A 24,338-nucleotide genomic window follows, 5' to 3' on the forward strand; every position below is an offset into this window, starting at 1 on the left:
GTTGTTTGCTTTTTTTCCTGGTTTTGGCGATGCAGTATTTCACTGTACGTAGATACTACCATTTATTTTATCCATTCTCTTGTTGATGGACATTTGCATTTCTAGTTTGGGAGAATTATGGGCGATATTTTTGTATAGATTTTTGGTTTTTTTGTGGGCCTGTTTTTATTTCTCTTGAGTAAATATATACCAGTAGAACTGCTGGGTTATGTGACAACTGGATGTCTAACTTTATAAAAAACAACTAAATGGTTTTCCAAAGTGGTTGGGGAATAAGTATTTTTAATTTAGAATGTATTGCCAGTTCCTTTAATAAAGGGCTTCAACTCACATTTCTACCAGTGACCCTCCACCTGCAACAAGTGTTTCTTTCTCTTTAATTTTTTCCAGTGTAATGGGGCTGAACGGAGATCTCATCCTTACTTTAATTTGCAGTTACCTAATTGCTAAAGATGGCATCCCATTTCTTTTTAAAGCTTCCCAGAAGATTCTAGGGTTGAGAGTCAAAATATAGGGTGATGGTGGGAGGAAGAAGAGGATGACAGCTTCAGTTAATAGTGTCAAGATTGAAGGATGGATGTTTTTCACTTAGGATTGGGGAGACTTGAACAGATTTGTTTGCAGGTAGATTAGAGATTGGTGAGAAGTTAAAATTAGTTTTTAGAAACATTGAGCATGTTAGGTCTCTGAATGTTAGAGACCTTGACTTCATGTTAGGTCTCTGAATGTTGGGTCTCAGAGACCTTGACTTCCAGACAGAGCCATGTCTGCAAGAAAACAACAAAATGTCTGTTGGCCTGCACCAGCAGACAGAGCCAAACTTTTGATAACAGAAAATGCCACAAAACAGCTACTGGCTTACAGGCAGTCATCAGCATTTTCTATTCAAACAATGCTACCCTGTCAGCACAGCCCCTATTAAACCTTCCTCACCCCCTCCTTTGGGGCAAGACAGGCTCCTTTAGAAGTACAGCCTGGGCTGTAGCCGTCTTTGTTCAGCCCGATAGACTTTCTCGTAATAAAATAGACTTTCTCTTAATAAAATAGACTTAATAAACTTTCTTAACTTGCCTGACCATGTGTATTTCTTTATCGGCTGACCTATCAGAGCAGAGATGGGATTAAGAAGGGAGGTGAAGGATCAGGAACAGGAAGAACACTGAACACAAAATGCACAGTTGCTTGGAAGCATTTTGTACAGAGCCTCAGGGCTTCTTGTATCAGCCGGGCACACTCATTGATATTCATTATCATTTGCATAATCATTAAACTTTCAAATAGTCTTGTTTAAAAGGATTAACCTTCACTCATCTGGAAAATTTTGCCATCCAGACTGGCTCACCCGGAATGTTTCTGTCTATTCCGATGTCTGGTGCGTGACTAATGCAGCCATGTGTGTAGAGCCCACACAGGCCTGGTTTCTCTTAACTCTTGTATCAAGAATGGACTCGTTGTGGTAAGGGAGTACTTTGTAAGATGACACCTCATCTTAACTGAGGGAGGTGGAATCTTTGGGTAAGATCTTGAGGCTTACACAAGTACAAGAAATAGAAATTGCCCTGTGTCATTCTGGAAAAAGTGAGCTTGGTGCCTGTTTGGAGAGTAGAGGCCCTTGTGAACATGAGCAGCATGTACCCATGTGCAGAATGTATCAATGTATCATCTCTGTTAGCTGCTTATTTGTTCCTACTCAATAGTGCTATAAGTAGCAAAACAGGAAGTTCTCTGTTGGAGACTTTGAAGGAGGAAACCCCCTGGGTACTATTTACCTGCTGAATTTAGCCCAGTGTAAGGACTGTTATTAATTATGGAAGAGGGGCCAAGAAAAGCCAGTAATCCCTGAGAGAAAAGAAAAGTTCCCATTGGCCTTGACCCTGCCTAGAGAAATCCTGTCTGAATGGGCACCATCGTTTTCCTTTGAAAGGCAAAAATCTAGTGTAGCAGGATGTATCTTTTAAAATGTGAGACAATGGTGCTCGCTTCGGCAGCACATATACTAAAAAAAATGTGAGACAATGGAAGAAAAATTCAAATATAAACAGCCTGTGCCCTGTGTGTCTTTAGGGGGCGGGGTTGTGGATCTAGGTGTGAGGACATTGTTGCAATAATCCCCATGAACAAACCAGGAAAGGACAGAGACCAAGTGGGGATGAATTGATAAGATTATGGAGTACGTTCTGGTAACTCTAATTATAATTCTTTGTAATCAGAGGGAGACTTTGTATCAAAGTCTGGGCATCAATGTTTGATATAATGTATCCTTTTCAATGTGGTATAAGGACAAGGAAATGTTACAGAATCCTTGGAATTCTGGAAGAGGCAACACTAATCTATGTAGAAAAAAAAATCAAAACAGTGGTTGTCTCCGGGAGGGTGTGGGCAGAGATTGATGGGGAGGGGTGTGAGGAAACGCACTCTTGACAGTAATGTCCTCTATGTTCATAAGGGTTTCGGTTACACAGGTGTATGCATTGCTCAGAATTCTTTGAATGGTATGCTTAGGTTTGTGTATGTAAATTGTGTGTGTGTGTGTGTGTGTGTGTAAGTTCCATCTCAAAAAAAGAAGGAAAACTATAACCAAGCCAAAAAATGTGCAATCCAGTGGTGGAATTATTTTTCTTTAGCTTCCTACTCAACTGGTGTTATAAGGAACTCATAATTTGGAAAAATATCATGAAATTTATTACTAAGATGAGATTGTAAGAATCTTAATTCAGTAAGAAAAACTTTTTTGTTTTGTTTAGTAACTGAAACATTACAGATGGTCAGTCATTCTTAAAGATTTCTTCAGAAATTTGCAGCTAGTAAAGTCAAAGCTGCCTGGTTAACAAGTGTGAAAGAGGTGTGGCCTTTTTTTTCAGCCAAGATAGGATAGTCAACTTCAACAGCTGAAGCAGCAGAGCAAGTAAGAACAAACCTTTGCCTCTAGATTATGAGTCTTATGAGCTATAATCAGGTATTACTTATTTTCACAACTTGACTTAAGGGAAACTTGGAAAAGTGACCAAAAGTTTGCAAAGCATCTCTCTAAAATATATATAAGATTACTCATCAGTGATGTTACCATGTCAACAAAGAAAATACGGAAGATATGAACTAAGAGATCTTAAAGAGCCTACATGGTTTAGGGCTACTGTACACCAAATACACCCTGGGTTTCTTACAGGCACATGTTAGATTGATCTTTCCTGTCCTCTTGGAGTTTGGTGGGGCTTTATGATTTACTTTCGCAATGATATGTGAGCTAAAGGGATGAGTGTCATTTCCAAGAGGAACATTTAAGCTGGGGTTAACAGGTTTAGCCAATAAAATTACAGGATACCCAATTAAATTAGAATTTCAAATAGACAGCTAATAGGTTTTTTGTTTGTTTGTTTGTTTACTATAAATATGTCTTATGCAGTATTTGGGACATATACTAAAAAACGGTCTGTTGTTTATCTGAATTCAAGTTTAACTGAACATCCTGCGGTTTATCTGGCAACCCTACTTTAAGTGCCAATGTGTGATTCTGTGTTTTCCCGAAAATAAGACCTCGCTGGATAATCAGCTCTACTGTGTCTTTTAGAGCAAAAATTAATATAAGACCCGGTCTTATTTTACTATAAGACCGGGAACATAACATAACATAACATAACATAACATAACATAACATAACATAACATAACATAACATAACATAGCATATATAATATAATAAATATAATATAATAGTACTGGGTCTTATATTAATTTTTGCTCCAAAAGATGCATTAGAGCTTATTGTCCGGCTGGGTCTTATTTTCGGGGAAACAGCGTTCGTCTTGTGTTCTCCATCTCTCTGGCATAGTGAAGATCAATCCTGAGATGGTAGATACTCCATCAACCTGTGTATCTAAGGGAATATGATGAGCAGAGTCCCCTACTGACCTACAATGGACATGTAGCATATTCAAGAAATAACCTTGGTTGGCTAAGCCCCGGGAATTTGGGGGCTGGCTGCTACCACAGCGTACCCTAGCCTGTCCTGATACAGGCACTGCCTGACTCTGAACCCTGCCACATCTCATTCTGTGGGATTGGCGGTCTGTAGTGTAGCCTGTGTATTTTTTCTTAATAATTGAATTATTGTTCTGCGTCTCCCTCTTAAGGTGGACTTAGGTGAAGGCAAGATTTGCTTCTGTTGTGAAGAATTTCAACCAGCCAAATGCACAGACAAAGAAAATGCCTTGAAACTCTTCCCGGTTCAGCCTTGTAGCGCCGTTCACCTTCTACTTAAGGTACCTGAAATGGATTCCAGCAATAGATACACCACAGGGTCCCCAGAGAAGGCACAGTTACTTGAAATATCCCTACCCCGTGACCTCCTTCAAACAGTGACACTGCTGAAAGGAGACCTGAGCAACCCCTCATCAGGGACCCAGAGACAGAATCGAACACAGAAAGAGCCACAGATTATTGTGTCTCTTAAACTACATGTGGATGGCTTTCTTTGTGTTCAAGAATTATATGATAGTAAAAAATGTAAAGGAGCCTAAATATATACATACGTATGTATATATGTTTTTATACACATGTACATACGTACACAGATATATGTAGCTACATATATATGATGTAGCTTTTACCAAAACCTATAAATTGCATGCCCATTTGTCATTGTTCTGATATTCCTTTGTTCGTGTAAATGAGCGCTGCCATTCTAGGACACATAGACTAAGGAGAGATATTGGCCAGAAAATACAAGAGAAATTCAAGCACTTCTTGTTTAAATGCAACAACGATACTAAGCAAAAGAGATGAAAAACAAATGATCCCAGTTGAAGAGAAATACAAGATTAACCTTTATTCGGGAATTGGATGAAAATTGTGTCCTGACTTAAGGCACATTAGCCCAGTGGGTGACAAGATGGGTTGGTGAATCCTTAGGTGTTAGTTTTTGGATAGTCGACTACTAATGGCTTTCTTTAGATCTTTGTTTTGGGTTTGTTTTTTGTGGGAAGCAGGAATCTCTAAGCAGAGAGAGAAGCTGCCAGCTCTCTGGGTTATGCATGATGTAAAAATGGCCCTCTTTCTTTGGCTTCTGGTTTTTTGGTAGCTGAGTCACCCCCATACTTTCTGAGCCAGGACTGAGCTTGGGGAAATCCCCACTCAGGAGCCAGGACTGTGGCAACAGAAACTTTTGGAATTGCCTTTGCTGCTATTTTGAGATGTGTGTTTATAAGAGAAAAGCCCTGTTTACACTTGGGAGGCCTCCCCCCTCCTTTGTCCTAGTTGTGTGCCCCCAGCAGCTCTGCCAGTAGCTCCTGAAATAGAATCAGTGGCCACAAATCAAGCAGCCAGCTGTCCTGGTGCGGGGCTGTGGGAGGGGGAGGCTGGGAATTGATGTCACTGGGGGACGCCAATTTTGGAAGAGAAACTCATTGCTCTCCTGGAAGGAATTTTTCCAGACAGCAGAAAGAAATATTGTAGTATCTGGTCTTTTTGGGACAGGAAGTTTCTAGGATAAGTTTTGCAAATTAAGAAGTACTCACTATTGCATGAGAGTCATAATAATCACCAGCATTTATTTCAGCACTTACCGTGTGCATTTTCCCTAAGCCCTGCAATGTGCATTTTCTCATGAGGATTGTCTTATTGGGACAGTGTTATTATTATTTTTAAGGTTTTTATATTGCATTCTGGTCACGTGCTTTGCAGTACTCAGTGGTTTCATTGTTTTCTTGTCCTAGAAAGTCCTTTTCGCCTTGTGTGCCTTGAATGCCCTGACTACCACTGTCTGCTTGGTGGCAGCCGCCCTTCGCTACCTCCAGATATTTGCAGCCAGAAGATCCTGCAGCGTAAGTCCATGCACGGTGGCTCCATGACGGTGTTTCTGCCGAGCCCGCCTGGGACCTGTCTGTGTACTCCATTGTTTTTCTCTTCCAGCCTTTGTAGTGAAGGCTGTTGACTAACGGAGGTGCTGTTTCCTTAGGATGAATCCCAGATTTCTGCTGAAGAAGTGGAAGAACACGGACGCATCCCAGATCCTGATGATTTCGTGCCGCCAGTGCCTCCCCCTTCCTATTTCGCCACATTTTACTCATGCACACCCCGGATGAACCGCAGGTATCATTCTTAAGCTCCCCCGCCCCAACCCCGGTTCTATTTGGGATGCTGGGTACTCTTGGTTTTGAAGACTGAAGGGACTCCAGAACTCATAGCATGAGCTCTGACTTCTCTCTGAAATCTAGACATACTGCATTAGTTTTTAGGATTTTCTATTTTCCTCTCTCTCTCTCTCTCTCTCTCTCTCTCTCTCTCTCTCTTTCTCTCTCTCTCTGTCTCTCTCTCTGTCTCTCTCTCTCTCTGTCTCTCTCTCTGTCTCTCTCTCTCTCTCTCTCTCTCTCTCTCTCTCTCTCTCTCTCTCTCTCTCTGATAAACTGCATGAAACCAAAGAAAAGTCAAACCTCGACCTAAGGATATACTTTTTCAATTTCAATTAGCTTCCTAGGAAAAGTGACACCTAGTGAGATAACTGCTGTAATTTGACATGATTGAGAGCTGCTGTTGTCATGGAAACGTGCTCAGTTAGGACAAATCGATATTCATTATAACGCCATCAGCAGATCCCCAAATCATGAAATTCTTCCCAGCCATTAAAAAAAGATGAATTATTAATTACTTTTCTCTGGTCTAGAAAAATTAGACACCATGCTTATTTTCCTTTTCAAATTCTAGCTCAAAATTTGATCATCGGTTTCTTAACTCTTTGGAAGTATTACTTGTAGAATTGTATTTTTGTAGAATGAAATGCTGCATGCCTTACTCTAATTCTTAGTGACTTCTAGAATTGTAACTCTCTGTTGAATAACTGCATTTATTCATTCAACAAACATTTACTCAATCTGCTGCTTACTAGTCACTGTGCTGGGTTATTGAGCTTCAAAATGAGTTAGACTCACCTTCTCCCCTTATCAAGGAGCTCCCAATGTAGGTCATTCAAAATGAATGTTGTTAGGATCACAGTAGGACTCAAAAGAGAGAATTTAAGCGCACAGAGGGCCACCTAACCTGGTGGGTGGGCTGCAGAGAGGTTGAAGAAAGAGCCAGGCAATCAAGGTAGGCTTCCTAGAGGAAGTGACCTTAAGCTGAATTTAGAGGATAAGCAAGGCTATGTTTAAGCTTCCAAAAAAGAATCTCTACATTCTATAGAAAGGCTAGTGTCTTTAGCTCGATATTCAGGAGGCCAGGAAGTTTTACTTTTTAATCCCTGAGGTATTTGTGGAGAGCTGTCAAACAGATTTGATGCCAAGCTTGGGGTTTTTTAAAATCCATTTTTTAATGCTCAGGGCAGCCATATGTGACTTTGAAACAGGTCACAGTGGGAGCTACCACCAGATGCTTTTGTGTTCTTTTCAATGGATCCTCTTTTTGACTTGTCCCTGTGAGTCATACCTAAACCCCATCTCCAGACTGTCCCCTTCTCACCGCCGAGGCCGAGGCAGAGGTTAAGATACCCACAAAGCCAGAGGGGATGTCAGCTGACTGGACAGGGGGGCTGGGGCGGCCTGGGGGACAGCTCGGCTTCCCCGTGGTTTAGGGAGTGAGTGGTATGTGGAAATTTTGAAGCTTCAGGGGCCAGGACAGCAATCCTAGTCTCTTAAGAAATGTGCCAAGAATTACAGGGGCTAGAGAGACAGAGCAACAAAACCCATATTCTTTGTGTACATTAGGACACATTTGCTAAAATCTTAGCCCAGTCTCAGGCTGGGTACGGAGGGCACATGGGAGGACAGTAAAAATGCCTGTTATTTCATGGTTGGGAAGAGAAATGCCCTCTTCAAGAGGAATTCCTTGGCACCCAGAGGCTGTGCATGGGCACTCGGTTGACCTAAGAGGAGGCAACAGACAGATTTAATTTCCTACAGTAGCAGAAAGGGAAAGTGACTCATGTAGGTTTAGAAGTCGTGTTGTCCAACAGAGCCCTGTAGATGCCCCCGACCTTCCATTCTCCTCTCTGTTCCTCCACGGTCATGTTTAGCAGTGTGGGTATTTCTGCTCTTGGAGGATCTGTATGCTTCCCTGGATTTGTCCTTCTCAGTCCTGAGACAGCCCGTGGCCAAATCCAGGTTGGAAGATAGACAACTTTCTCTTCAAGAAGGGCATTACCATTCAGAATTTTCCAGAAGTAATGGGGGTAAGGTGGAGTGGGGAGGGTGTTAAAGCAAAACACCCTTGTGAGAAAGAAGACACTGCTCGTCCTAAAATATATACCTGGAGCCTATGGATCATATCTCCATAGGGCAAACACTCTCCTTTTCTGAAGTTTTGCCAATATCGGAGTGCAGCCCACTTTCCTTTTTAAAATGGCTAAATGTATTTACCTTTAGATACATGTTCTATCAAAGACAGTTTTAAGTTTTGCCGACTTTGCTAGAGTCTCAGTCTAAATCAACGTTGTAGACACTGGCTGTTTAACCCCAACTGGTAATTTTCTTTCTCGCAAGCAGGCAGGCAAAATATTAACGAATGTTTTCTTAAAATTTCCACGAGTTATGTTAAATGTTTTCGTGCAATCAAGGCTCCCCATTTCCTGTGAAGCATTATGACCTCTAAGAAGAGGTTTATTTATTTACCTTCTATAAATACAACCACTTCATGCATTGGTATCTTCTTGAGAAAGGGCTCCTCAAGTTACTGTCATAAACAGAAGCTTGGTTGCAGTCAAGGCTTCTGTCCAAAGATGGGGTATCTATTTTGTGAATCGATTGGTAAGCACCAGAGCGGGCTGCACAACCTGTCTCCACAACTGTAGGGAGTCCCGCATTCTCAGAAGTTGGCTTGAGCCAGGAGTCAAAAAGGAGAGTCTCCCAACTATCTGGGGAATGTGGTCGTGGGTGTACGCTGGGGATGTTCCCCGCTGTAGCAAATTGAAGAGGCAGGAAGAGCCAGATTGATCGGGGCATTTCTGAAAGATGAAGACAACAAAACTCATCCATTTCCTTTCCTAACAAGCTTCAAAACCCACTGTCACGTGGAGCCAGGCTCTGCTAGGGGCTCCCCCAGTGCTCAGCTGTTGGGCAGAGCACCTCTGCCTCGCTCCCCCCTCCAAGGCAGCAACTCTACCCCCATGTGCCCAGTAAAAGGGCAGGGCTTTACCAGCACGTAGATGAAGATCACTCTTTGGTCCAGGGCATGGTAGTTGCTGCCATCACCCTTGGATGAGTTCTCAAGGCCTATTTGTAGCATCAAAGCAGAACAACATATTTTGCATGGTCTGCTTAGGTTTCCTATTCATCTTTCAGTGCTCAGGAACAGCAACCAGGGAAGGTTTCCTGGAGACTTTGGGATGAACGTGGAAGAGCCCAGGCTCTGCTAGAATCCCTTAAAAGGGTGACCCTGGGTGGCTCTCTTACCATTTCTGAGCCTCAGTTTCCTTATTCACCTGCATTGTTACATGGCTGGGGAGAGGATTGTTAAGAGATCATGGGCAAAAACGAAAACAAAAACAAAAATCTTTCTGAAAATAAAAGCTTAGACTGTGCTCAACATTGTTAGTTGCCTGGATTAAAATGTTCTTGGCACGTATCTTACTCTTAAGAAACATCTAGCCCTTAATCGTACCCCTGCCTTATCAGGTAGCCATTTTCCTAAGACACTCATTCTTAATACACATCTGGTCACCTTTCCCAGATATAACAGGGTTTCAGTTTCAGCCACCATGATGCATTTCCGTTTGTGGTGGTCTCAATCTTGGCTGTGCATTGCAATCACCTGGGGGCACTGACAACCTACAGATACCTGGGGTCCATCACAGACAATTAGAGCAGAATTTCTAGAAGTGAGGCTAGGCCATCCATAGTTTAGAAACCTTCCTAGGTGATTCTACTCTGTAGCCGAGGTTGAGAGCCACAAGGAATCAGCAAACAACCTGTCAGGGGCTAGCAGACCCATTTCCCTCCATCTCTTTGGGTCCTTATTTACCCAAAGAGATAAAATAAGGAAAAGCTGCTGAATAGGAAAGAAACTTTCCTTCTGCATCAACCCCAACAGGATCTTTCATCAAAATGAGGCTTTCCTGGTCATTTTCATAACCACCGTAGAAACCATTTATTTCGCGTTCGATGTGGATAGTATGCCCCTCTACCCCTGGAGTTTATTAGTATGCCCCTCCACACCAGTTGTTTATTTTTTCTTGATGAGATTCTGTTGTAGTTTAGGATCTAAAAATGGAAGGCTTTTCCTGTGAACTCTTGGCCCTACGCCAGCCCTCTGTTCTCTGTGAACATGCTGTATAGGCAGTCACTGGTCTGGGAATATAAAACAAAGACCACTAGGGCTAACAAGCAAACAGGGATATTAACTTTCCTGGCAAGGGCACAGCAGTGAAGAGATACTGGCAGAATTGGCAGAGGGGGAGAAGTCAGGGTTTGTAAGTGCCAGAAGGACAGCTCATGAGGGTTGTGCTAATTAAGGATTGAAGATTCGCCCTCTGGGGAGGACAGAAGGAGTCCCTAGGTCTCATTGAGTAAAACAAGTCACCTTGTTCATTGGACCGTCTTCGGTCAGGTCCAGGAAGGGTCTGGGATTCCTGGAGTTGCTTGGTGTTTAGTCTCTTTTAGCTTATGTCCATTTTTGCATTTCAAGAACAGATGTTAATAGTGGGTGGCTGGTTAGCTCAGTTGGTTAGCCTGTGGCACTCTTAACAACAAGGTTGCCAGTTTGATCCCCACATGGGCCACTGTGAGCTGTGCCTTCCACAACTAGATTGAAACAACTACTTCACTTGGAGATGATGGGTCCTGGAGAAAACACACTTAAAATAAATAAAAAGTTTTAAAAAATTAAAGAAAAGAATAGATGTTAAACTTTGCTTTTTTTCCCCTTCATTTTCCTGTGTCCCGTGGCTGAGTACAGGTTTTTTTGGTCTTCTGTGTATTTTTAAAAAAATGAGATATAATTGAAATAGAATACAATTTCAGGTGTACAGTGTAATGCTTCGCTATTTGTCTGTATTGCAAAACGATCACCATAATAATTCTAGTTAATGTCCATCACCACACGTAGTTTAAAAGTTTTTCTTGTGGTGAGAACTTTTAAGATCTACTCTCTTAACAACTTTCAAACGTACAATACATATTATTAACTAGAGTCACCATGCTGTACATTACATTCCCAAGACTTATTTATTTTATAACTGGAAGTTCCATTAAAAGGTACAAACTTCCATGTATTGTTAACTATTGTTTTTCATTTTAAAATTTATTTATTTTCAATTACAGTTAACATTCAATATTATTTTATATTAATTTTAGGTGTATAGCATAGCAGTTAGACATTTATATAATTTAATAAGTGATGCCCTTCCCCCGATTAGTTCCCACCTGGCATTATACATAGTTATTATAATATTTTTGCCTATATTCTCTGTGCTGCACTTTATATCCCTATGACGATTTCGTAACAACCAATTTGTACTTCTTAATCCCTTCACCTTTTTCACCCAGCTCCCAACCCCCTCTCATCCAGCAACCATCAGTTTGTTCTCTGTGTGAGTCTGTTTCTGTTTTTGTTTGTTCATTTTGTTCTTTAGATTCCATATCTAAATGAGATCATATGGCATTTATCTTTCTCTGTTCGACATATTTCACTTCGCATAATACCTTCCTGTAGTTTTAACTATTATTTTAAAATGTATGTTCTTTGCTACCTAGATAATGTGTGTGTGTACTTTTCTATGGACACTGGCAGAACATCTTGTGGGTTTTTTCCTTTTGATTTTGCTGTTTTGCTATCCAGGATGCCTCACCCACAGGACACAAACCACAGTACCTAGCATGGAGCAAGCGCTCAGTATTTGCTGAATGAGCACCTTCAGTACGGGCCACTGTGTGTTTCCTCCTGCAGTAGTCTGCTTTGTCTCTGAGCTATGATATTACTTGCTTTACTTGATCAAATTTATTTATCCTTTCAAATATTGTTTAACTAGTAGGGAGTTCCTGCCGTGAATCAGACATTAGGGACACCCAGGCAGAAACTTGTCATATATTAATGTAAGAAATAATTGAGTTTCCCTGAGTCCCTGGTTTTGTTCTGTTTTGTTGTTTTTCTTTGAGGTGAAATTCATATAACATGAAATGGAAACATTTGAAAGTGTACAATTGAGTGGCATTGAGCCCATTCACCATATGGTACAATCATCATCTCCATCTAGTTCTAAACCATTTTCATCACCTCCAAGGAGATCCCGTACCATGAAGCGGTCCCTCCCCATGATCCCAGCCCTTGGCAACCACTAATCTGCTTTTAGTCTCTTATGGATCATTATTTCCTGTTTGCCTAGTGGGTTTAAAAGGAATGATGGTATTGCCTTTTATACATTGTCACTTGCCGAAGGACAACCTCGTAGCTGCAAAGACCACCATGCAGGAGCTACTTATGTCAGACGGCCAGGCCCTAGAATGCGCTTCCTGATGCCAGCATGCTTTTCCTAGGATGGTTGGTCCTGACATCATTCCACTACCGCATATCTATGGAGCACGAATCAAAGGCGTGGAAGTCTTCTGTCCTCTGGACCCCCCGCCTCCTTATGAAGCTGTGGTGAACCAGCTGGATCAGGAGCAGGTACTGTCCATAGAGGTCCTCTCTGGTATGTTGACCACAAGTAGGAAAAGCACAGAAAGCAGTGGGAGACTGTGCCTCGCCGATCTTGTTAAGTTCACCGAGTCCGATGATGCTCGAGTTGTATATCAACAAATAGCCCTCTATTTCCTGTGATGCAGGGACCTTCATTCCAAATCCCAGAAGGATCAGAAGCTGCCACGAGCTCTTCAGAACCGATGTGCATGGCAGTGACTCAAGGTAAGAAACCCATCATCGCTGCCCACGCTTGTGAGTCAGTAAATTAAAACATGACAAAATAATGATCTGTATGATAGTTTGTTGGAGGTCAGATATTCTGGGAGCAAATGATTCAAGTTACAGCCTTTCCAGGTGTCAAAATACTATAACCTTTGAGGGTGTATAAGTGGGAATTAACATGTGAACAGAAACACAGATATCCTTAGAGTCTTTTATTAATAACCAGCCAATTCTCAGGGTTTTTATATTCTCCTGGGATAAGATACGCTCTTTTGAAGGGAAAAAAAGCATTTCATTTATCGCAGGTGATTGGCTGTGAGGTTGTGCTATTATTTATGACCTAGGACCCAGACCATGCTGCCTTAACGTGTAGTGATTTCTTATTTCCAGTCCTGCATTAAAGACTAAAGTCAGTTTATATTTATCCTTGTAGTTTAAGGGAACATTGTTACAGCTTTCTCTCTTTGAGGAGATTTCACATGGCCCAGAGAGTTGTCCACCAGCACAAATTTGCACATGGTGATAATGGATCGACTTTTAGCTATTTTCGACAGAGGTAATTTTTCAGCAGTGCGACTTCGAACTGGGTTTCCGTTCTGTTCACCTTCCATCTTATACAGAATTATGCAGCAGTGTTCTGTTTCCTAAGTGTGTTTGTAATTCTTCCATTTCTTAAAAAAAAAGTTTCTCAGACCACAGCTCAGGCTCACACATGGCGTGATTTTCTTTTCCTGAGCAGAACGTATCCAGTTCCGGAGTGGTTTTACTGATTCATTTAGTGGTCACTGGCTCTTTAACTTGGCTTTCAGGGAGTTTCACAGCCTGGCCTGCTGCTACCTCCTCTACCTGCACTTTGCTTGCAGCCTGCAGGGGTTACCTTCCACCCAGTCTTGCTTATACTGAATGGTCAGAAGCTATAAGATGGCTAGGAGCTTTCTAATCCTGAAGCTGTGCCAGCGGGCTTCACTGGAGAAGATGCTAGGCACCTTTAGAAAAAAACCTGACATTTTGGCAGGGCTTCTTTATTTTGTCCTTGGATTTAAAGGTCTTTGTTTGTTTTGGGGTCTGGAGGGGCAGCATTTCCCATCGTGTTGGGAAATGAAAACCTACTGGGCCAGCAGCCTAAGCAAATGTTGTTAACTGCATTACCCTCGCCCCGGGCAGGTTTGGGCTCACAGGTGTTTCCTGCCTGACATTTGGGAGGCTGCATCTGGGGCAATAATTTTTGTTTCTCCTCTTAAAAAAAAAAATCAGGTGGGGACATTCCTAACACACCTGGAGAAGAAAGCGCATCCATTTCAACACCCAGCTCAAACCCGCTGCATGCTGTGAGAAGCTGGAGAGCCCTGCAGCCCCTGAGGACAAGATCCAAGAGCGACCCCGTGCTCCATCATTCCGCGGAGAGAGGTGAGGTCGCGCCCTAAGCTTCCCACAGAGCACTTATTTGCCTCAAGGGGTCAGGTGAGAGCCGATGGCTCTGCCCACCCCAGGCCCTGAGGTTCAGGTTCAAGAGATATCTCAAAGGAGGTGAACAGGTCTGGGGAACATAAGATATTCGACATATGTATTAGGAATATACATCTGCCATGTCTTTTAAGGCTGGTAGGGCTTCTTTCTCTTTTTAAGTCATTTTCATCAAAAGCATTTGGTTGCACATGGTACTGTGGCAGGTATTCCACGAACAAAACAAGGCAAACCTAGTTTTCATTTCTAGATGCTCGCAATCCTGCGGGGATAAACATTCCCTCTCAAGGAAAAAGTCAAAGGGATGTATTTTTTTTTTAATCCCCTCTTCTGTAATTTAATATTATAATAGTTACCTTTTGACTCTGCATGAGCAAGTTGAATTGTTTAAGTCTGACCTTGTTTTAAGAACTTTGGATGGAGTGAAACTCACACTCCCTTTCCTTCCCTCTCTGTTTTGAGTTTGTCTATGTGCAGATGTTTTTTGAATTAATGAAAAATTCGTTTTAATTTAAAAAATTTAAAATAACATTGCACCTTTTGCTCCCCTGAGTATATGAATTCCTGAACATCTCCAAATATGTCTTCATTGTAGAAAATTATAAAATATAAAGGAAACGAAGAAAAACGAAAACCTGTAATCCTACCAGCACCGGCTTCTTTTGGTGACCTGTTCTCCCAGGTGGCCTATGCTCTCCTCACGCTCTCCACAGAGAATATTCTCACCTGGCTCTCTCTGGGGCCCTGTGTCGCCTGTTAAAACAGCCCGGTTCCATCCCTCTGACAGCCTGTGTTGTTTGCCGCAGCTCTGGACTGACCGTGTGGGAGCCAGAGAGAACCCTCCTCTTGTCTCTGCTGTGGCTTCTGAGTGGGGAGGAGTCCCACCACCTGGGACTGAGCGACCTCTGCAACCCCAGCGGGCTGGCAGCCTGGCCCCTCACCTCCCCAGGCCCTTCTGCACTGCGGGTCTCTGCCCTCCCTGGCAAGTGGAGGACGCGAGCTGGCCACCTGCCAGCTTCACCAGGAACTTTGCTGTCTGCACAGCTTAGACAGATCTTTCCAGAGCCCCTTTCCAGTCCACAGTGCTGCAGGGGTGAGGAGGACCCGTGTTTACCTGTTGGAGCCCTCCGTTGTGGAGGGGACCAAGTTGCCTTCAAGTGACTGAGTGTGCAGTCCTGCCTCTGTCCTCACAGATGAGTGTCTGTAGGGAATGTTCCTGGAAGATTCCTGCTCTCTGTGATATGCCTATGGCCGCCTAGGAGGACCGCTGCCAACCCTTGATTAGAGACCCTCATGCCTACCTTTCTTCAGAGGAAAAGGATGCTCCTCTTCCTCCATGTTGTCCCTTCCCCCCACTTCCTTTCTTCCCTGAATATCTGAATCCCTGCTTATCAGGCCCGCGCAGCCTGAGGGCTCCAGTGTCGTGTACACTGAAGGCTTCTGGCTGGCTTATGAACCTGGGGAGACCAGGCTCCAGTTTCCCTTCAGCCACTCTACAGTGTAGAAATGTTCTGCCCTTCCTTATGCCCTTGCTGAAGTAGGTAGTTGTGGAAATTAGAGCCTGAGGTGGATTTCCCAGGCCCGCTGTTGACTTCCGGAATGACGTGTCATTTTTCTGCACCTAGACTGCTCTTTCTGTAATAGTCAGCCATAGAGCTGCTGCACAGCCGTGGTGTGAGCACTGATAATATAAGTCAGCACAGTGTCCCTGAGGATGTTTAGGACAAAGGTACAGTCAAGACAGACATTCCATCCACCCCACAAGTCTCGTCTCTCCTCAGTCCTTCTCTTTAAGTGGCTCCTCCATCCTCCCCGCCTTGGAATGTTCTTTCATCGGTCAACTGTTTTTGTTTTTTGGTTTTGTCTGCTTGCCCCATCCATCCCCATGTATTGGTCATCTTCCCGTGAAACTGATTGATGCCCTGTTATTGTTTGCCTTCTGGGTGCTCTTCTCTATCCTCCGTCTTTACCTTGGGGGGTTGTGTTTTATGTGGCGCAATAAACTATCCTGGGGACACGTCCTGTTGGAACTACACTTCAGGAAATAAGCTTTTGTCCTAGTGGTCGGTTTTGGTTTCCTTTTCCTTTTGCAAAATGAAAAGCAAGCTGTGCATGGCCATCGGCATTTGTCACGAGCTTTCCACGCTGAGTTCAGTGGTGTGTGTGGTTTCAGATGCAGGCGTGGGGTTCACAGGGGCATGGCCAATGGGTACGTGTTGTTTGTCTTTGCCCACAGCCGCCCCTGTGCTCAGCTGTGAAGCTGCAACTCAGACGGAGGGAAGACCGGATCTGGCTGCTGTGACCTTGAGGAGGGGTGTGAGAGCCAGAGCTTCGCGATGCAGACCCCGGTCTTTAATAGATTACAGGTCTTACATAGACACCAAGCTGCTGGTGGCAAGGTTCCTCGAGCAGTCCTCCTGCAGTATGACCCCGGACATCCATGAACTCGTAGAAAACATTAAATCTGTTTTGAAGTCTGATGAGGAGCATATGGAGGAAGCCATCACAAGTGCCAGTTTCCTAGAACAGGTAGTTTTATTTTTAATATCTGGTGTGAGTCAGATAACTCATTTCTATACAAGCCGAAGTGGCTTCTCCAATTTCCTGTCCAAGGCACAGTAAGTTCATAGTTACTGTATCCAGGGAAATGTGGTTAGGAGGTCTGTGAAGGGAGAGACAGGAAGCTAGAGCACTTTCTTTTCAGGTGGGGTGACTTTTCCACAAAGTTCTTGGCACAGAGGAAGACAAACCCATTTTTTTCCAGGATGTGGAGGCCTGAAAACAAAAAAGTGGGTGTAGCTTGGAGATAAAAGCCAGGGGTATGGGCCGTGTGGTTCTCACGCAGCATTTGATTGCCTATCTTGAAAGTTTCCCTTCATATGGCATGTTTTTTTCAGCCCTTTGACAATGATAGACATACATGACTTTTAATGCTGGCAAGATTCTGGGAGCTGTTCAAATTCCCATGAAATGTTTAGCAAGATACCTAAGCTGATAGGACAGAAAGGAATAAACACCTTTTCCTTTCCATAGGTTAAAAAGTACAAGCAATCCCCTAAACAGAAACCACCAGGGAAAAAAAACACTTGGGCATGTAAATGGTCCACCTACACGTCAGGTTTCTCATCTTTAAAGTGAAGGGTTGAACTAGGTGGTCTCTACACCTGTATTTCTGACTGAAGGGAATTTCCTTCTGATAAGAACTGGGGATGGGTCCCAGCTTTAATTAATTACCATTTTAAAAAAGCAGTCACCTTTGAGGCATTTATTCCATTGTTCCATGTATGTGGGCTGCCTGTGGAAGACATCCGTGCACAATGTGACCTGCCTGTACCTGGGTGCATTAAAGTGCCCAACAAATAATGCCTGAGTTGATTGGGCTGATTCTCAGGGTCATTACCAACTACAGGGACCTAGGTAAATTTTTAGGCAGATTGAATAAATCCTCCTGTCACTTCCTTTTTGTTGCCCCTTTTCATCTGTTGACCTCTTCCTACAGAGGCCAGAAGCCAAATTCTCTCCCAGCCCCTCAGGGGATCCAGGAGAGCAGAAGAGCGATTTGATTACTCGCATGAAGATGTATGTGAACTGTGGACACTCTTGTGGTCTGCTTCCTAACAGCTGTCAGCCAGTATGGGGTCAGGCTCCAGTTAGTAGCCTGTGCAGGGGAGACACTTACATCCTGGTGTCCCTCATCGGCGCCAGATGTCATTCCCTGCCTCATCCCCTCTGTCCATCCCCGATACCTGCTACACAGGAGCAAGTATTTGGAGTCTCTTCTCAAAGGCTTCCAAGCTCTGGTGAGGTAAGAGCTGGAACAGCTGCCAAACAGTTGGTCTGGACCTTCTGCAAAGTCTTGTTCACTGGAAAATTGCTCTGGAGAAGAAGAACAAGCACTTAGAATCCAAAAGATGCTATTGCTACAAATATTTGCTGGACCTTTGTGCACAGACTGGATAAAAGTTGAGGTAGTGGGATTGTGGCAATCGCCTTAGCTCATCCGCTGGAGCCTTGCAAGACTGGAGCCCCGTGGTGACGGCTCAGAATGCCACACCCTCCTCAGACAGAAGGAGGCAGGGGCAGGGGAAGAGGAACTTTTATTGCTCACTCTACCCAGATTTGGCACATTTTCACTTTCTATTACTAGAATGCATTTTTAGATCCATTTCGATTTTACCAATATCAAAACCATGGGTCTGAACATATACATAACAACAGTTGACATCTATGAAAGTTGGAATTTTCTTCTCAATCAGGAAACAAGGACAGACCTTAAGACATATAATAATAGAATGTTAGCAAATCTAATGTCATGTCTCTTTGGGGGATTAACCTTTTAATGACCTTAAAATCTCAGAATGGTACAAACTAAACAAAAAGTCATCCCAAAGATCATTCTATGATGTTGGTGATCATAAAGCACCTGGGTTTTCCCCAAGGTGCTAACAGTATTTTAGGTCATATAGACGTGACTGTGCAATTTAAAATATGTGTACGACTGGACAGTTCTCATCAATCTCACTTGGATGAGGAATTTCCCATATTTTTGCCATTTTTCTAAAGTAAGCGATATCATGATATATTTAAAGTTATGCATGTGGCACAGTGCAAAAATAGATCTACCGTGTTTCCCCGAAAATAAGACCTAACCGGAAAATAAGCCCTAGCATGATTTTTCAGGACGACATCCCCTGAACATAAGCCCTAATGTGTCTTTTGGAGCAAACATTAATATAAGACCCGGTCTTATTTTTGGGGAAACACGGTAGCAGTGGAACCATTCTTAAGAGTTTTTACAAATCAATTGGCCTAGTTGTGATGTTGTTTATTATGTTGTTTATTGAAGGGTTATTAGGTCAGTTGGGAGCATCATTGGATTGGTTCACATTTTATAAACTTATTCCCTGGTCCCAATATCAAACCAATGGTTATCAAATTTTCAAGTACATCGGTATCACCTGGGTTCTTGTTAAAAGTACAGATACTTGAGCCCCACTCCACACTCACATGTCAGAACTGGTGTGGGAGCAGAGGGGAATCCACGTTTCTGCCGGGCTCCCCTCCCGTCCTGTAATGTGCAGACCCCAGTGAGAATCACTGGCTTAGACCACAGGGAAAGTGGAAAAGAGATGATGAGAATGTTGAATATAAAGCAAGACCTGGCAATAGATGAGTCAGTGACGTGAGGCAGGGCTACAGTTGAAACCATAGGAAATTTGGGGAATTTGTTAGAAAAAAGGCAATCTGTTAAGAGTCTCTCTGGAATTTTGAATGGGTTCCCCTTTGGGGAAAAAGACACCCCCAATTTTTCTTTCTCAAGGCTACTAAACATTACATGGATGGAGGTAGGAAGCAGATCCCAGGACCACATCTGGTGAAGCCTAACCTCTCCCCACCCTGTTTATTCTCCCAAAGATAATGGCCCCATTGCAGCCCAGCACTTCTAGGGCCCATTGGCTGCCCTCGCGGAGACAGCCTGGCCTGTTGCACCTGCGGAGCTGTGGAGACCTGAGCACCTTCGTCCCGCCGGGGAGGCCCCGAGCCGAGAGGAGGCCCCGGCGGGTGGAGGCTGAGCGGCCACACAGCCTCATCGGTGTCGTCCGAGAGACCGTCCTGTGAAAAGGAGCGGCCCGACCCCTGCAATGACCTGAGGAGCAGGCCAGAGGAAGATGGCCCCTGGAAGGCAGCAGGCCACTGGCTCGGAGGGGAAGGATCCCCTTCCTCCCCGTGTAGTTTCTGGGCTGGCGGTTGGGGCCCCCGTCTGGGAACTCTTCAAAAAGGAGGGCACTTCAGAGGACATTTTGTTCCTGCTCTTTGGCTCCATTTTCTGCTGACCGAGGTGTTCCAGGGGGAACGAGCAAGTTCTTCCCAGATCGTTTGGTTTTGGGGCGCATCCAGCTGGACGCTGTGAAGGCAGCCTCTCCCCTTCCTCTGCCAGGTCCCCTGCCCTGGTGTGGGCACACATGGGGCTGATGAGGTGTGGCCCCTCACCCGTCGTGGCGTGGCTCCTCTTCGTGGAATTCTCTGTCACTGGAAGGACAGGTCTGCTGCACTGCTATTGCTAGCTCCCTGCGGCCTTGGGCTCAGTGAGGGAGGAATTGGCACAGAAGAAGGATGGATGATTCACCTTGATCTGAAATCGTCCAGCCTCATCTTAGGTCACCCTGAAATCACACTCTCTTTAGGAAAAACAGGAAACGTTTTCAGTGACAAGTTGTAATGAGAGACATTTAGGGAGAGTATTCTTGTGGATTCCCTTTATTTATGCTTGCAGAACTACAGATGGCTACGGCAGAACTGAGAATAAAAATGTTTACTTTGGATCTCTGGGCTTGGTGTGCAACATTTGTGTACGCAGAGCTGGCCATGCCTTACTTTTCTGAGGGTTTGGAACTTAGAGCAGCGGTAGTTCGGTTTGGGCAGACCACTGACCCATTTTAATCTCCTTGGCTTCCGATTCCCATGGATAACAATGTGTCCCTCATTCATTCAGCAGGTGCCTGGCTCGGTGCCTTCATGGAGCTGCTTGCTAGTGGAACCATGAGCAATAAATCAGTCAAGACAGCATATTGGGGATTGGTGCTAAGAAGGAAGGAGGCAGTTGGAGAAGTCTCTTGAGGAAATGACATTTAAAGTGGACTTTGAGGGATAGGGAATGGTGTTTTAGGCAGAGGGAATGAATGGCCAATACAAGGCCCTCCAGCACTAGAGGCTGCTGTGAAAGGAGCCCTGAATGAAAGGAGAGGTAGGAGGAGCCTCAGGTTGGATTTTATGCTGACAATGAATTGCCATGGAAGAGTTTTCAACAGGAGTAAGAATTTAATTTACATTTCAAGAGGTCACATGTATACCGTGTTTCCCCGAAAATAAGACCTAGCTGGACAATCATCTCTAATGCATCTTTTGGAGCAAAAATTAATATAGGACCTGGTCTTATTTTACTACAAGACTGGGTATAATCTAATCTAATCTAATCTAATCTAATTAATATAATACTGGGTCTTATATTAATTTTTGCTCCAAAAAATGCATTAGAGCTGATGGTCTGGCTAGGTCTTATTTTCGGGGCAACACGGTAGAAGAGACTAGTTTAGGTCAGGATGTGGATAAAGGAGGAGAGGAGCTGTACAAAGGAGAGGACTGCTACCTTTGCTGGGCACTGCCTGTGCTTCAGGCACTGAGCTCAGGGTTTTACACTCTCATTCACCCTCATACCAGCCTAAAAGGTGGGAGCTGTGATTATGCCCATTATACAGATGAGGAAAATGAGGTTCAGTAACTTGCCCAAGGTCATTCAGAAGTTAAGTGTTAGAGAGGCCATTCACACCCCAGCAGCCCATCTCCAGAAACCATTGCCCAACCTCCCAAGTAGTAGCAGTTTTCCATTTCTTGTTTCTAGGAGAAAGTGGTTGCTAAGACTTTGAGCTTGTTTTATGGAAATACAGACACCCCGGGCTCCAAGCCCACACTTTGGCAGAGTGAGCACTGGCATGAAGAGGTCAGGGAACTGAGTAAAGAAGAAGGAAAGACTGTTAGGAGGCACTGAGCTGAGGTGAAAAGTGAGCTGTGGTAGGAGACCTGGGAATAAGGAAGAATGGGGGCCTGTAAAGAGGCTGGGGTCTAGCCCACATCTCTAGGTGAGCTATGTTGGTAGAGGTTTCCAGGGGTTTCCAGAGGGACATTTCCTCCATTCTCACCACCCGTCCCCTGGTATTGAATCCCCCATGCAAACACACAATCTTTCCATTTCTTCAGAAGCCCTCACTGTCAGCCCCATAGCAGTGCACTGGAGGCTGACCCACTTCTGTGGGGCAAGCCCCCCTGCCCTCTTTGAGAGTCTCCACTGTGTTACAAGCCTCATGGCTCACCCTGGCTCTCTGACACCCACAGACCACCCATGTAGCCCAGGCTAGTTGCTTTCCTTTCCTATGGCTGTTTATTTGCCCCTGACCTAGTGTCTTGGGGTGAGACCAGGAGCTCACAGCCCGCCAATTTTCTCCTCCCCCATGACTGGGGAGACAAGAACTGGCTTTCCCCAACTCAGGTGTGTCTGGGTCTTTCTCACCTTTCTAGACTTCTGGTTTTTTCCCACACCAGGAGGGCTTCTTCTCCCTCCCCCCGACCACCTAGATTGCTTTTCATCTTCCCTTCTGAACCCCTTACCACTCACCTCCAAATGCCATTGCAGACCTTACCATCTGCCATGAAGGCTCAGGGAAGCCAGGTGGGCGCCACAAGTTTGGACAGGTCCCCCTTCTAGCCTTGGGGGACCAGTCACAGAGATGGTCTCAGCAATCCTGAGGAAAGGGAAATTTCCAGCAACAACCAGAAGAGGAAAGGAGAACATGAAGACACGGCATCACTTGGTGTGTATAAGGAGAAAGTGGGAACCTGTCTCAGCTTTGAAGATTTGACCTCACAACCTGGGGAATGTGTTATGTCATTCCAACATCTGAAGGTATTGGTGAAGTCAGAAAACTAATTTCTGTCTTGCTTCTTAGACCTTAAGGAATGTTAAAATTAAAAATATAGTGTACATATTACAATATATATTATAGTATCTAATACAGTATTTTATGTAGTATATTTGCCTGGGGAGGGAACTTAGAGGTCACGTTGATTTGTCTCCCTGTTAGTTTGTCTGTGTGTCATATACTTTAAAATACTTAAGCATTAATAATGTGATGCCCACGTGCACACATAATTGCATTACACAGGGAGGGCACCTCTTTTGCATTTGGAGTACCTTCGGAATCCAGAGTCCAGAGGTGCTGATGAAGCATTTCAAATGTAGTTACTAAATTATACCAGAGGGTTGATTAATTACCAGGAGGAGTATTTGGAATACATTTTCACTGAAGTAGACAATGTTCAAATCTGTGGCTGGCTAGAAGCATTGCTTCGATGAGGTATAAGAATCTGGTCCCCACTTATGAGATGTCATGGGATGGGCCAGGACACAAGCTGCTCCTTTAGAGTGATGTCACCTCTGCTTTAACCTTTCACGGAAGCTGGGCATCCCTGGGTCTGAGGACAGAGAGTAGGACTTTCCCAAGCTTACAAACTGTCTTGTGCAAACTTGCCAATGAATGTTTATATCTGCCTGGGAAGAATTGCTCCAAGACTTGCTTTCTTTGGAACACCCCACCTGATGGTGATGAATTAGGATCCTCGTGTATTTTTCCCAGGAATGTGATCCCTCCATTGCCAACGAATGGAAAACGGAGATCCGGAGAGGCAAGCAAAGTTTAAGCAGAAGCAGTGTTATTGCAAAAGCGTAAGACAAAAAGTTCAAGAGAAAAACAGCTCTCCCCAGGTCCGCAGAGAGGGGGGATTCGAACGAAATGCCCTGTGGATGGGGCTGTGCTGGGAACTATAATCTCTCTGAGTCAAAGCTGATTGGTCTTCTATACCCGGGCAGTCAATCTTGGTGAGCTTGGCAAGCTGATTGGCTGTCCTTCCCTGTACCTGGGCTGAGAGTTTGGGCGGGTTTTTCAGTTTGAATCCCTTTGTTACTGAGTGGCCCTCCTCCCCCTCTACACCTGAGCCGATCACTGCAATTTGAATCTATTAACTTATTAAAGTTATCTCCTCTGGCTTTGTTATGGTCTCTGCCTCAATTCCCTCTACCACGGCCATTTTCTTGACTGCCTATAATTTTTCTATCTCAGTAAGATTTATGGGAAAGGTCTACGTCTCCCCTAAATGCCTGAGTCTGCCATATTTTCCAAAGGGCCCAGTCATTTTACTCCCTCAGCTTGTAAATGAGGAAACTGAGGCTCAGTGCCAAGAGCAGAGCAGTGGCAGGAGACGGGTACTTTTGGCTCCTGGACCGGGGCTATTGGTGTAGTTCAGAGCTTCTCAAACTATTTGGGATGAAGGACCAATTTTTCCCTCTAATCTGTCATGGACCGAAAACGTTTGTAAATTATAGTAAATGGACTAAAAACTGTTTTAGTCAGCTTGGGCTGATAGAACAGCATGCCATAGATTGGGTGGGTTAATCAACAGAAACATATTTTCACAGTTCTGGAGGCTAGAAAGTGCAAGATC

At 44.1% G+C, this 24,338-nt stretch overlaps 1 protein-coding gene across 1 annotated transcript in view; it reads left to right on the top strand.

Moving 5' to 3' along the window:
- ENTREP1 (endosomal transmembrane epsin interactor 1) overlaps nucleotides 1–20,616 on the top strand; it is a gene marked incomplete at its 5' end in the record, with an annotated part of 60,188 nt that extends 39,572 nt beyond the window's left edge. Inside the window, 8 exons of the mRNA XM_081067139.1 lie at nucleotides 4,130–4,258; nucleotides 5,711–5,818; nucleotides 5,953–6,086; nucleotides 12,455–12,584; nucleotides 12,743–12,821; nucleotides 14,076–14,228; nucleotides 16,522–16,814; nucleotides 19,701–20,616. Of these exons, the coding sequence (XP_080923265.1) occupies nucleotides 4,130–4,258; nucleotides 5,711–5,818; nucleotides 5,953–6,086; nucleotides 12,455–12,584; nucleotides 12,743–12,821; nucleotides 14,076–14,228; nucleotides 16,522–16,814; nucleotides 19,701–19,904 (1,230 nt within the window). The 3' untranslated portion in view covers nucleotides 19,905–20,616. The remainder of the gene's footprint in view (nucleotides 1–4,129; nucleotides 4,259–5,710; nucleotides 5,819–5,952; nucleotides 6,087–12,454; nucleotides 12,585–12,742; nucleotides 12,822–14,075; nucleotides 14,229–16,521; nucleotides 16,815–19,700) is intronic.
- Between the last annotated feature and the right edge of the window lie 3,722 nt (nucleotides 20,617–24,338).

The sequence above is a fragment of the Rhinolophus hipposideros genome (genome assembly GCF_964194185.1).
Source record: "Rhinolophus hipposideros genome assembly, chromosome: 11".
Classification (NCBI taxonomy): Eukaryota; Metazoa; Chordata; class Mammalia; order Chiroptera; family Rhinolophidae; genus Rhinolophus; species Rhinolophus hipposideros.